This window comes from Glycine max, chromosome 14 (assembly GCF_000004515.6).
Source record: "Glycine max cultivar Williams 82 chromosome 14, Glycine_max_v4.0, whole genome shotgun sequence".
NCBI classification, from domain to species: Eukaryota; Viridiplantae; Streptophyta; class Magnoliopsida; order Fabales; family Fabaceae; genus Glycine; species Glycine max.
Window position 1 is genome coordinate 48,287,155 of NC_038250.2, and position 15,044 is coordinate 48,302,198.

Sequence of the window (15,044 nt, forward strand, 5' to 3'; positions counted from 1 at the left end):
AACTATAGAGCATAAAAACATTCATTCAATGGAAGAATTATGTTCGTAATTGTAGTTACAAAAAATTGAAAGCTAAAATGACAACACAACAGTATGTAACTGGTGCACGAATTCAAAATGTAATGAACTCCTTCAAGGATCAGGATGATTGTATGTACATGGATTGTATCATAATGTAATGTTACTGATGACAACAATGATTGTATCATGCACACATAATCTTCAGCTGTGTTTCAATGTCTTCATTTGTCACCGATCAGATTCCTTGCAATTAGTTCAACAAAACCAGTTTGTGTTCATGTTTGATTACTCCTTTAAAGTGTGTTTGAAGCTAAAATTTTGCATAAAAACTCAATTATTAAGTGTAACTTGCAAAGTTGAGCAAATTTGGAGAAACAAGCTTTGCATTCGACTTGCTTAGTGCAATATGCAGTGGTTCACATAACTAGACGACTCCAATATTTATGGCTGGATCAAGTGTATCATAGATGGTTATGTGAAGGGGCATATGCATAGTGCATGAACAGGTGTATTTCTAGGTGTTCCCTTGGCCAATGGCATGGAAGGTTCACTCGCGATTAGAATCCATTAACACTCCAGTGGCAAAACTTTGGGGTTGTATTTCAACACTGGCTTTGAAGTTAGATTAATAAGGGGCTATTGTTGGAATGTGACTCCTGAATTGTAGTAACACGCAAAGGAAAAATGTACCCAAACACATCATATAACATTGAGAAAGTTTGCAAGTACTGGAGTGATAAAGTTTAAGAAGAGATCATAATATCTACCTTAAAGCAAATTACGTGGTGGATTGGCTACCGAGTTATGCATATACCTAATTTTATGGAGTTCACTCTTAGAAGTCAAATGGATGTTTAATACTTCTTACTAGAAACTTGATGGAGCTGTGGCCCTGGTATAATTAGATCGTAATTTTTATCTTAGTACAAAGGTCCATTACATATTGAACACAGTAAATGAAATTTAAGATTTTTGCTTTATTAGGCCAAAACTATATAATTTATCCTAAAACCCACCATTGAATGAGATCAAATAAACATTTTGGAGTAATCTTTTTCTTAGAAAAAAGGCGAACACAGTAGATGAAATTTGACAATTTAGATTGATATTTTCATTAGGCCTCAAATCAATAATTAAACATTTTATAATACTCCAAAAAATTATTTGATTTGATCTCATTCATATATCAAAATCAATGCATATATACAATCAAATTACAATCTTTTTCTTATCATTATTTTTTACTATTTTATAATTCAATAATGAGATCAATAAAATATATATTAGACCAATATAATAATCCAACTCAAAACATAACATAGAATAACATATTCTTTTAAAATACAAGAAATCAAATAATATAGAGGTGATAAAAAAAACAGTAAGCACAATACAATAGAATTTAAAAAGAACAGACATAAAAAAAACCAATTCCGATGAAAACATAATCGGGAGATGTCATTTCGAAATTGCTGAAAGTTATCACATACCAAGTTCCATTTTCATAAAAGCCGCCAAATTATAACCAAAAAGATATCATCCAAGACTAAAGCTGATGATTGGAAGAAAAAAATAACCCTCCACAAAACTGATATGTTCAAAATTAAGCAACAAATAAAAGTTTATATTATAAATTTGGTCCAGCATAAAATCAAGGCTTATTCCTTAGGACTTGCTTTTAGGTTCGGACAGGTGCTGCTGCTGTGCCAGCAGGACGAGGTCCTTGACCGGGCTGACCAGGTCTTGGTGCATCATCCTGGCAAAGAGACAAATAAACTCATCAAACGAAGAGAAGGTGCTATATTGATTCATGATTCAGATTTCAGAATACAGATACATAAAACAATTAATCAACCATTGGTAACAATTTTATATCCATATAATCACAGTATATTAACACACAATAGAGCACATTTCCCTAATGCAAACTTAAATGCTGAATGAATTGCCTTTGTATCATTTTCCAGCAAATCAGAGAAACAAATATAAGTTTGCATATCGAGTTCTGGATCATACAGCTCAAACGTAAGAATAGAAAAAGACACAAGTTTGATATGATTGGATTCAAATCTGAGACCTTTCCAGTTTTGTCAAATTCTTCATCCACAGTATCAAGAATAAACCAAATTTCCCCTCTACAATATTACCTCCAATCCTAAATAATCCCTAATGTAATGAAATTATTTAAGTAACCCCTAATGTAATATCCAACATTTCGACTTTAAGTTGATGTGTTTTAGTCAAGTTCAAGTCCCAATTTGAAGGGGGGGTTTCATTAATTTGGAGACTACTTAGCATGATTTCTAATACTTCTAGTACTACTTTAATACTTTTTCACTTTAACAACCATTTAGGAGATAGGGCAATTGATCAAGGATAAAATTGACAGTTTTCTCCAATAACAATGGTCTACTGGGGAGGTACGACTCAACTCAATCAAGGAACAAAACAAGGCAAGCTAGTGTTTTAATATAGAAAATGCTCTATGCAGATCAAATTGTGCAGTTGGGAATTGGGAACTCATTTAAAATTCAATCTGTACACAAAAAACAAGTTGCCTCCTTAACTTTTAAATTCTTTTTAAGAGCAGAGTATATCAAATTCGGTGACATTTCTTTAACATTCAAATAATTGAACACTTTGAGAAAAGATCCTCTCCATTTTATTGATTAGCCCAAAAAGCTTACAAAATGAAGAAAATGCAGAGGATCCATTCCCCCGAACACTTAGTGTGCATCAGTACAAGTATACAAGTTTATTATCCAAACTATCCTCAATTCAGCAACACACAGTGTAAACACAGCAATAAAACAACAAAAATGGTTATAATAGTGTTTACCCTGCGCCTGATGAATCTCTGTGGAGGCTCACGCTTCCTCCTGTCGGTGCGGGATCGAACCCTCACAACATGAGAGTGGATAGCACAGGAAACACAGTACTGCATCTTCACATAGAGTTTTGGAAGTGTATATTCTGCACATAAACAATTTAAAAAAAAAAACAAATAAACAACATAAACAGATGTGAAATTTTCCTAAAAATAAATAAATAAATAACGGATAAGAAAATTACGTTCATAGACACAAGCTTCCTGCACATCTCTGACTGCAGCCTGTTCAACAATGTTCCTAACCAAAAACCTCTTGATGGCCTTGTCCTGTTATTATTTTATTTTTTTCAATTAATTGAAATGCTTCGCACAAAAAATTTGAAGGTGGAAGAAAGTGAAATAAATAATAATAAAAACAACCTTGGGGCAGCATTTTCCGCAGTTGGAGCATCGGATGAATTTGACATGGCCGCGGCCGTGTTTGTTGCGACCTCCATTCCTGCGCTTGAATGTCTGCAAACAACAGCAGAAGATTCAACGTTGAGAAGAAGAAGAAGATGATGATGAAGTTTATGGAAAGAAGAAAAGCGAGAATAAGAACAGATCTCGAACCATGGTCTGTGGTTGCCGAAAGTTGCACGCTCTCTCGTCCTCTCTAGGGTTTTGAGTGCTGCAGCTGCGGAGTGAATCCGATTGCAGCAAACAGAATCCCTTTTATATTCCACAAAAACCCTAATTTTTTTTCAACTTTGTTAAAATAGTCGTACGTGACCTAGATAAAAATAAGTATGTTAACTAGTATTTGTTAAATTAAATACATATGTTTTTTTATAAAAAAAAACTAGTAAAATAGAAATAAAACATATTTATAATAAGAAAATAATTAACCTATAAAAATTATAGAATAATATGGTAAAGTAAAAGAATGAATGAATGATAATAGGTATATCTCAATAAAAATAATAGAAATATTGATTACTCTGAAATCAATATATATATATACTATATTTTAGCATAAAATATTAGAAAATGATGTTTAAAATTATATAATATTTTAACATTGAAAAATTATAATTATTGATTACTCATATATTAATATTTATAATATATTTTAATAAAAATTATAAAATGATATTTAAACTTCAAATATAGATTCAATTAAAAGTAATTTTCACTCTTTATTGTGGACAAAATTCATTAATAGTTGTATTTTTATTTACATAACCTAGACATCTAATGTAGAGGCAGTATAAGTTTAAGAAAGAACATCTTTATAGAAAAACATTTCAAATATTAAAAATAATTCATATTTTTTTAAATAATTGAAAGTATTAAAAAATATATTTATTGACTTTTAATTTATGCATCGATTGCACTAGATAAAAAATGTATCCAATTATATTTTATCTAAATATTTAATAAGAAATTTTCATTTTCTACATTTTTAATTATTGTTGGATATTTCAAATCATATAGATCTTAATTTTCCTTTAATTAATTTTCAAATTAAATTTTACAATGCAACCGGCAAAATTTAATAAGAAATTAAGTTTTTATTGCATTTTTAATCTTGAAATTTTATTAATGACAATAATATATATATATATATATATATATATATATATATATATATATATATATATATATATATATATATATATATATATATATATATAACTTGATTCAAATTTAATATAAATTTAATTTTGAATTTAAATTTAGAAAATATTGTGAGAATTATTTTACGTAAATGCACCTTAGAAAATTTTCTACCCATATACATATAGTTCTTCTATTTTTAATTCCTTTTTTTACAGCTTATATTTTTAATTCCTAAAAAATACATAACTACATAAATTAAGTTAATTGTAATCAATATCATTTTCATAAGCAATCATTGTTGTAAAACTATATTTAATTGAACATCGTTTTAATTAGAACAAATGTTAGTGTTCAATTTTAAAATAGGTTAAAACAACCTTTTAAAATGAATTGGTTTTTTCCACTTGTTTAGGCTTTAGAGTGTGCCTAGGTAAATGGTAAATCATTGCATTGAAGGTTTGAATTGAAAGTGCAGTGGTGAAAATCTGCGTTTTAGTTTGTCGTTGCATATAATGTTTCATTGATGCTTGCAAGATCGAGGCCACCACCAACATTGCCACTATGCATGTGATCGATTTCAGTGAGAGAAAGAAGACAAACAATACAGGGAAAAAAGGGAAACAGTGAGTGAGACTCTTTTTTCTTTTTCTTTTTTTTGTATTTTTTCCCTTTGTTTCTTTTGTATTTGTTCACAATGTTATGCTAAGGTTTTTCTTTTCTTTTTGTTGTTGCAGGTCTCTAATTGTCCTTGCAAATTGACCCAAGATGCAACATTAGTTGTGGGTTTTTGGTTTTTTATTGGCTCTGATTGTAATGTTTTGATTTGATTTCTCTTGTGTTTGGTATTTTGATGGATTATTTTCTGTGAGGAGTTATTGAAGGTCACTAGAGTGAGCCATTGCAAGAGAAACAACATCGCGAGAAGCTCACAACATTTTTGTTCTTATACTTTACACTTACTGTTAATTTAGTTCCTGTATTGAGGAAGTGAAAGCCACACATCTTATTATATTCTGAATTAAAACTTTAAATTTTCATAGTGTACTGTGTGGTCTTGGATACATATGAAACGATTAAATTGTACATTGTGGGAACTCAATGGTTACTCCCTTAGATCCTCTTAAGTAAATGGTAAAGTACCAAAATTATTGGTCAATATATATCTCTTATAACGAATCTACCACACTGGATCTATTTTAATTTCACACACACGACACCCCACATACACACATATCATTTATCAACTGGGTCTATCTTTATATATACAGCTTTGAAGACTGCATAGGAAATGCATGATCAAAACTCTTGCATCTATGTCTTACAAATAACTTTGTTGACCACAAAGGAAATACTTTTATAAGGAAGGAGAATAAGAAAATCTCCCAAATTCAATACATTCATCAATGTCAATCAGAATGGATATAAGAAATTCAAAAGTTAATGTAATCTAAAATATACAACAGAAGAAAAAAATTAAACAGTGGACCTGACATGCAGCAAATGATGACAATGACGGAAGAATTGGATAGTGATACATGAAAAACAACTGGACAGTATTATTATAACTATTAATGAGAAAAATAAAAAACCTTCTATTTGCATTTAAATACTGCTTGTGTTGATCCTTATTTAAGTTCAACCGTGTTTCATTTTTTCGGAAATAATGGGCCTCTTCTTAATACGGATACAAAAATAAAATAACAGTGTATATATTTATGATAAAGGTAAAGGAAAATCAAGATGTCAGACGTGACAAATGTAATTTTGTTTAATACTTTGGGTCTAACCACGTTAAAGTTCTTATACATAAATATTGATATAATTAGTCTTCAAACTTTTATATGCAGTGTAGCTCAACTGATGGCCACATAACTTATGCAGGAGTTAGTCTTTTACTTTTACCAATCATGAAAACCTCTTGGGCCATCAATGTGTTAAACTCAAAATCTAAGACTAATTTTTTCTACATTTTACCTTTTCTTTTTGTGAGAACACTTCATTTCATAATAAAGTTGTATATTAAAATGGCCAGAAAGGCAGAAACAAATTCGAACTGATGAGAACATTTACCATAACTTATACGACAAAATCATGGAGATCAAAGACATTCTAAAGTTGAAATAGGTTCGTAAAAGTTAATAAGTAAATTGCAAACTTATAATAACAAAATCATGGAGATCAATGTCTTAAGAACAGAAAAAAATCTACACTGTCAAAACCAACTGTACTTAAATTTCAACATCTTCACCAAGTTTCCAAATTAAAAGTGCAACCGATCTAACATACTTATGACAGATACTTGAATAACTATAGAAAGCAGCATTTAGAAATAGCTTTTGTTTGCTGGTCTAAACTCAAGATATCCTACTTCATATGAAAGTCAAGGCTCTACATAGGATTTTAGTAGCTATTTCTTACTTATCCCATAGGCTGAGTTTCTTAAACCGTGACTCAGATTCTTCAAGCAGTTCAAGCTCAATAGCAAGAGCCAGTTTCTTGTCATCTTCAGCATTGTAGAAACAATCTCTTATCTTAGCATCAAGAACTACCTTTCTCCATACAGAGTCACTATTGACTAAGGTTGTTGCATTTCCTATTATCCAAAGACAATATCTGCATTAAAAATAAAAAAACCATTTCGATCAAATATTGCATATTTATAACTCGGCTAGTAGCACTAAAGAATGAGCAAAACATGTGACTACCTCGCCCTAGTCAGAGCAACATTTGCCCTTTGTCTATTGGAAAGAAAACCAACTTTTCCACTGCCATTAGACCTCACAGTTGAGATTATTATAATATCTTCTTCGCCCCCTTGAAAACCATCCACAGAACGAACACTAAAAGAGAAATCAGGAAAAGAAACGGAATTGTACTTCTCAACTTTTTCCTTGATTTCATACACTTGAGCATTGTATGGAGATATGATTCCTATGCTAACTTTTTTCCTTGACCTCAAATACTCTGCCAAAACAAAATAGAAAACGGTTTACCACATTCTAAACTCTAAAGCATAGGATTTCTTATAAATATAAAACAGTCAAATGCAGTATAGAGAACACAATGAATACACCAAGACAAAAGAAAGAAAATAACCTTTTTTGAGGCTTCGAATAATCTCAGAAATAACAGCAGCCTCAACCATGTTCTTGGAACTATATCCTCCACGACCAAATTGCTCTTTGCCCTTAGAAACGTTAATAAAAGAATATGAACCATACATTTCCCCCTCAAGGAACCGCTCATTATAACTTCTTTCCAAGACATTGGGTCCATCAGAAATTTTCTCATCATAGAACTCACTGAATGGAAATAAGCTGATGGATGGATGCATTCTATACTGAACATTTAGCATATGCTTGCTGTCTCCTAAAAGCACCAGCCTCTCAAACAAACTTCTTCCAAAATCAGCCTTTTCAGCAATCTAAAAAGTTATATAAATTTCAAATTAGATAATTAACTTAACTTTTATATAATGGCAAGAAAATCACATTTCAAACTCAAAACATAAAATTACCTTGCTTTTGACCAATGCAGGAAGTTGTTTCTCATCACCTACTAGGATAATATGCTTTAATCCTGGAAGCTTTAACGGAATGACTGATTCACATTCTTTGAGCTGGGCTGCTTCATCAATTATCACATACTTTATTGGAGTCATATCTTCTGCATACAATTTTATAGAACCTGAAGCTGTACATAAAATAATAGATGCATTCTGCAAGCAAAACTTTTCTATTCCGCCTTTAGCCAGAAAATCAGTATTGGGAATTGCCGACGATACTGATCTCAACATGCTAAGGCATTTTCCGCTTGACGATTGAAAGCAATCAATAATGTTTTTTTCTTCTTTACAGCCACAAAGAATTAGCTTCAATTTTGATTCAAGAGAAGTTAGAATATCCTTAACTGAAAACATTTTCATCACGACTTCTAATGAAAGGAAAGATTTTGGTAAGTGTGTATACAATATTTGCATGAAAAACATGAGCTTCGCTGCAAACTCCCCAAATCTTTCTACTATAAATTGCTCCATTGTCATCATATTTTTCTTTTTTTCTTGTTGATGCAATAGAAATTGCTCCATGGTCATCATATTTTTCTTTTTCTTTTGTTGATCCAATAGAAATTGCTCCACAATGTCCTTCCTTTTCTGCATCACATACTCCGTAATAATGGAATCAGTCGACTGTAACTCCCAGCCTTCCTTGCTTGCATGGAATTGAAGTCCAAAACTAGGGTAATTTTGCATGACAAAATCTTTAAATGAAACAATACCCTTCTCTTTCTCATACGAGGAATATTGTTCCTTAGGGTCTTCAAGTAACTGGATCATTGATTCCAAGTAATGCTTCCAACCACTCAGTGGATCAAAGCACTTCGACAGATTTTGTACGCGATGATCAAGAAACACATCTCGGAGGCCGGTATAAGAATCTACTTTCATTCTGGATTTATTGCCGAACAAAACTATGTCACCCAACCCATATGTATCAAATCCAAGTGAACCATTAACTAGATTTCGCAACCGAGCTGCCACTTCCAAAACTGCAGTGTTAGTAGGAGCACATGCCAATGTTCTGTGCCTAACCCTAAGCAGGCAACGTAACAAGCAAGCAAGTGTTTTTGTTTTTCCAGTCCCTGGAGGGCCCCATATAAGTTTAGTAACCATATGGTCACACATAGTAAGACAGCTTGAAATAGCAACTTCTTGGGATTCATTCAGATTCTGAGACCGAAGTGGGTACCATTTACAGACAGGTATAACGCTTTTTCTACATTTGCAATTTTGACAGTCAACTCCTCTCTGAAAAATATAAAGCAGACAGTAAACATGTGTTACCTTCATAACTGCGGTACCAATAAATCAATAAACATTGAACAAAAGTATAAATTTTCAAGGATTGAGAATAAAAATATGTAATCATCTAAAAAGGTAAAGCAGAATGGACAAATAATTAAACTATTCATATAATTAGTGGTTATAGTTGTCTTCTTTTTAAATTTTAGTATCTACACAGTTTTTTGTAGGGATCTATAACCACCAAACTGTTTTAATAACAGTTCCAACATCAAAGTCTTCCCTGGTGTTTAATACAAAAAAAAAAAAAAAAAAACTTGTATGCATGTGTACGAACTAAAAATTCCAATTTATTTATTTAGAGACTAAAACATCAAATGGGGACAATTATAAAGATCAAGTGAATAATTTAACCAGTAATAACTAAAAGCCCAAAACTACATAGCACAGGTGTGGTATTAAATAACATAACAACTCATTCTAAATAAAGGATACAATGATACCTACACTTAAATCTGGTTGAAGAACATCTTTAATGATGTTCATGTTTGCTTCCTCCCCCTTGTACTTCAAAGCCTTCCAAATACGAATATTGGTCGTCAGGTTCAAAAGATAGGTTGCATATAGTTTTTGTTTCGTGTTTCTGGGCTGATTGGTTTCTTCTATATAGCTCCTCAGCTGGGTTGTTTCGTTTTTATTCAACCTACTAAATTCAAATTCAATATCCATCTCCAAGCACTTAGATGCCCGTATTGGGATTTCATTAGTGTTTGCATCTTTTCGGCCACACACATAAGCAATAACGTAGCTTAATTTGGGCCTATTGATCAAGTCACCAATGTTTTTGGGTCTAATATCTGTGAAGGCAAATATATCTCCTGGCTCAGGTTCATATGATCCAATATCTTCTTTCACTTCATCTTCAACTTCATCGGTTCGAGTCTTCAGTTTTATGAGATAGAATAAGCTATTGGGGAGTTTAAAGAACCTGTCCCTTATAACAGTCCAGATTTCACAAATAGGAGCACGAGACACACCCTTCAAGCTTGAACACAGATCAGAACGTGTTTCCTCTATCAACGGAGGGATGAAGGAGTTCAAGTAATCAGAAGTTGACATAAACGTCTCCGGTATCCTTTGTACCTGAGAAGGAAAAAAAAAAAAAAAAAACAGTTTAATTTCCAACGAACTTCAAGCATGTTTGAAAAAAAAAAATCTATTTAGGTATTATGGTGCTATTTTTCAGTCAAAAACGCGTTCCAATTCTACCTCCATAACTCACACAAAAAGGATTTTATTAAAAATCTTAGTAGTTAAAAATACAATATGAGAAATGTTGTTACTCTAGTAATAACAAATATATATATATATATATATATATAAAAGATTTCAAAATATCCATAATGTAGGTTGGATATATGGATATCTTTAAGGCATAGTCCACAAAGTCAATCATTTAGATCGATTGGGCAACTCTAATGTGAAATAAATGACTTGTATAATTCTATGATTTCAACATATATATGCATAATGTGAGATGAGTTTTTGGATTGGTCAGACCCACTAAAGATTTACTCTAAATAACACTTCTATCACTACCTTATCCAAGTGTTCAACTAACTTACATAACTTTCAAAATTTCACCAAATTGAGGGAGACAGAACATAAAAAAGACTCTTTCTCATAGCGTAATTAAGGTAAGTATGAAATAAGGAGAATCTTACAAATGACAATGCAAGACACATTGTATAAAACACATTAAAATAATAACAAAGTCGAATATTAACGAGATTTTTTGGTTGACTGATGACATGATGTAAAAGAACCTTATGTTTGTAAAGATCTTCATTCAGAGCATCCTTAAGACTCCAAGAGAATACAATGTCTAAAAAGCTTGCACTCTCATCATCCTCTTCCGATGCATTACAAGTGATCTTCGCCAACTCTTGTCGCAAAACGGTCTTTCTTTCCTCGATTAATCTAAGGCAAACAATTGCAAAAAAATATCACTCAATTTCATTCCATTTTATAGGCTTAATCCAAAACATGCATAAAAATACAGTGAATGGTTACACTTAAGGAACTAAATAATTTAACTACCAATCTTGTTCCATATATATTTCAACCACCCGTGCTTAAAGTGAATATAAAATCAAAATAAACAAATAAAAAAAAGTACTCGTGGATGAAGTTCATTAAGTAATTCACTTATAATTACAGAAAGCAATTTCTCATGTACATGAGAAACATCACACTAATGAGAAAAGAGATGGTAAAAACGTAGTATGATTATATGTAGCAATTCTCTCACTCTTCAAAACAGGAATCAGAATCGGACAAAGACAAAATGTCATCTTCGGAAAGCCCTTCCATTTCGCAGAATCAAAACAAGACACTATTTGATAATTTTGGAGGAATGTGAAGTGGAGAGATCGGAGAGAAGCAACTTTAAAACGATTGGAAAGGTTACAATGAGTTTGCTGATAATTTTGGAGGAGTGGTGTATTTATTCTTAGTGTCCTGCAATTATGGTATACTCTTAATTACTACACTTACTCTTAACTATACACTTTATAGACATGCTCACGTTGAAAGAGATTAATTATTGTTTGATTGGCTTTTTTAATAAAATATTTTTTAAACTGACTCTAGGGAATATAATTTAGGAAATATGATGTGAAAGTGTAAAAATAAACATCAGTAATAAAAAACTCAGAATAGAAAGAGTAAATAGCGGTGCATGCACGTGTATAGAATTTAAATTCAAATAGAAAACCAAATTAAACAACTTAAAATTGTTCTTATTTTCTGGTTTTAAAAACTACTAAAAGAGGTATATAGAACTATTATCATGATTGATAGTTGTATTATTAGTTCATAAAAATTGTTAACTTTTTCAAAACAATATTCTTATCAAATTATGTTATTTATATTTTGTTTTAAAAAAAGAAAACAAACCTCTCCTAAGATTATTCAGAGTGGTTCTTGCTATGCATTTAGGCTTTGGCTATTTTCTTGGAAAATGATAGTTGCACATTAATTTTGGTGTGCGTCGTAATTTGGCTTGTGCTCATAACGTGGTCTCTGGAAATGAACGATTGTCGATTGAGCATGCACCTAGAAACTGCTCTACTAGTACATGATTATGGTAGTGATCAATTATTGTATTAGAACTTTTAAATTTTTTGAAACTTTTAAAATTTAAACAAATTAAGAAAAGTTATATGAACAAACAAATAAGCTTTTAGAATAATCTAGAAAACAGTTATTCTATCAAAAAACTCAACTCACCATCTTTTTATTTATTTAAAAAAACAATTGCTCAAGTAAGGTACGGTTAAGATTCCAAGAGAATGCACTGTTTAATATATATATATATATATATATATATATATATATATATATATATATATATATATATATATATATATATATATATATATATATATATATTAGCCAGCTTCGTTCGATTTTATAGGTTTAAATTAACATCTCATCTTCTTTATCAAGCCATTTCATATCTCATGATTATATTAGAAAGGTTGCCTTGATGCACTGTTGGATAATTAGGGTGGTATGTGAAGGGTACATAGAAATTCGAGAGAAGCAACTTACTACAAAGAATGGAAAATTAAAGCTCTTTAAAATGAGATGTCGTTATACTTAAATACTAAAATATAAAATAAATTGTGTATTTATTCTTTAATTTTAGTGTGCTACAGTTATGGCACTTTAAGTTAAATGAAACGATTCAGCAGACATATACACCCAAAAATTTTCTGTGCATGATAGTAAGTTAGTATTATTCTGTATTAAAACTTTTAAAATTTTAAAAAACTAAGGAGTAACTTCTAAACAATGATGAAAAATTGTATTATCAACAGACAAATAAAATTTAAGAGTAATATTTGCTCTTGTAGGATGATCAATAGTTCAATATACGTGCAGAAAGAAGTTTTTTATCATAGAAAATAACTTATAATATTACTATATGAAGCGAAATTAGACTTCAAAGGACACTTATTCGGGATTCAAAGTTAAAAAAATAAATTAAGAAAACTTTTTGTGCTTAAATACTAGATTTCAATAAATTTTGGTGGCCATGATCTCTTAATGTGATCGCCACCAAACCTAATGGCTCGTTTTGGGTCAATTTTTTTTAGAGAAATTACAGTATATTTTAAGTAAAGGATGTGTTTAAAAAATTAAAACTTTAAAAAATTGTTTTAGTGTTTTTCCTAAGAGATAAAAATAACAAATTAGTAGTAATAAACAGGTCTTAAGAAAAGTTGTACTATCACGAATACTTTTTTTAAGCTTAAATAAAAGGATTATAAATTTACAAAATAGAAGTTGCATCGGATTAGAGGCTAATGGATTTAAATAAGGCAGCGAACGAGGTATGTAATAGGAAATGGGAAAAAGGGAGAAAAATAAATAAATCGTGATGCATTGGTTTCTCGACTTTTACACTTCCAGTTATCATGCATGAATTCAATGACAGAATAGCAAGTGACCTAAATAAGAAAACAAAGGTGGTTGTTATTCTCACCCTGAATTTTCTATTTACACTCTTAACTATCTAAATAGACCATCTATTATTTATATGCTGTTGCCCACATCAATACGGAACACGGACTGAACAAAAGCTACTTAATTTCAGGATTTTCTTCCTGCACCTATGTAATAAAAAACCAATTTTCCCCTTCCTTTATTGATGCTTAAAATATGAAATACGGATTCGTCCGCATCATTCATTCACGCTCAATTCATTTCTCCTCTCAAATTCTCTCATCTTCATCTCTTCAATCCGTGACTGATCTTCATCAAACTGTTGTTCATCTTCATCAATTCGTGTGTGCTCGTTGTTGGCGGCCGCCATCGTCTTGTAATTGCCGTTGTGAGTTCCACTATCATCTACATTTTTTTGTGTATTGAACATATACGGACTAATTAACAATCTGTATAATCCAAATGGATAATCAATCAGTATAAGTTATACAGATTGTCAATCCGTATATTTATTGTGACACAAATTCAACTTGCAGAGATGAAAAAAACTTACATCCTCTATCGTTGCACCGTAACACTCACCATGACAACAACCATCTACTATGAATGACCACCGTGATAATTTACTTTGACAAACCAACCACAAGATGAAAGGAATAGCTCAATCGAAAGAATACAAAAATGGTGTATGAAGAAAAAAAAAAACAAATGTAGAAGAAGTTAACAAAGGTAACCTTGGAATATTCAAAAAATTGTTGGAAGTAGAAGAAGTATGTGTGGTGTAAGAAGAAAATCCCCTTAATTTCTTATCAATTGGGTGCCATGGAGAGCTTTTTTCGTCTCTTTCTACTTTTTATTGTTGGTTGCTCGCATTTTCTCTTACTAGAGAGAGGGGAAAAAAAGAGATGGCTGGGAGATGAAAGCTATTAAGGAGTAGATGCATGTTGTTCTGATTTTTATAATTTGTGAGTCGAGATAAAGAGAGAGAACTTATTATTTTTTATTTATATGAAGAGAAAAACATAATAAAAAATTATTATATAAAATAAGATATAATTGGAACAATTAAAAATTAATTGTTAGTTTGTTAATTTTTTTTTCCTCACGTGTTTTCTTTACTTTTAAAGAGAAAATTTCCATAGTGCATTCATGTTAATTTTTGTTCTTTCACTCTCTGAAGAGTTCTTCATTGTTATGGCATGCAAAGCATGCAAGGTCCCTATTAGAACTGAACATTTTATTGGCTCGAGTGAAGGTCTAAATATAATTATTTTGTAG

At 31.0% G+C, this 15,044-nt stretch overlaps 2 protein-coding genes across 2 annotated transcripts; both read right to left on the bottom strand.

The window, feature by feature from the left end:
• Positions 1-1,492: 1,492 nt before the first annotated feature.
• Positions 1,493-3,536, bottom strand: LOC100305706 (uncharacterized). The gene is given in 5 exon segments (NM_001248641.2): positions 1,493-1,777; positions 2,861-2,994; positions 3,094-3,178; positions 3,272-3,364; positions 3,464-3,536. Coding segments are annotated over 5 exon segments (393 nt in total). The 5' UTR covers positions 3,467-3,536; the 3' UTR covers positions 1,493-1,699.
• Positions 3,537-6,867: 3,331 nt separating this feature from the next.
• Positions 6,868-15,001, bottom strand: LOC100806346 (probable helicase MAGATAMA 3). The gene is made up of 9 exons (XM_006596857.3): positions 14,087-15,001; positions 11,081-11,153; positions 9,958-10,397; positions 9,762-9,897; positions 8,727-9,260; positions 7,971-8,099; positions 7,550-7,877; positions 7,159-7,417; positions 6,868-7,066 (listed from the first exon to the last, which is right to left on the bottom strand). Exons 1-9 carry the CDS (start codon positions 14,194-14,196, stop codon positions 6,868-6,870), a joined length of 2,208 nt encoding a protein of 735 aa, XP_006596920.1. The 5' UTR covers positions 14,197-15,001.
• Positions 15,002-15,044: the final 43 nt, after the last annotated feature.

Coding starts and splice junctions, on each gene's coding strand:
- LOC100806346 (XM_006596857.3), bottom strand. CDS start 14,196: ATGTTCAATACACAAAAAAATGTAGATGATAGTGGAACTCACAACGGC. Junction 9,261..9,761: donor TTCTTCAACCAGATTTAAGT/GTAGGTATCATT, acceptor TATATTTTTCAG/AGAGGAGTTGACTGTCAAAA. Junction 7,878..7,970: donor CTGCATTGGTCAAAAGCAAG/GTAATTTTATGT, acceptor ATAACTTTTTAG/ATTGCTGAAAAGGCTGATTT.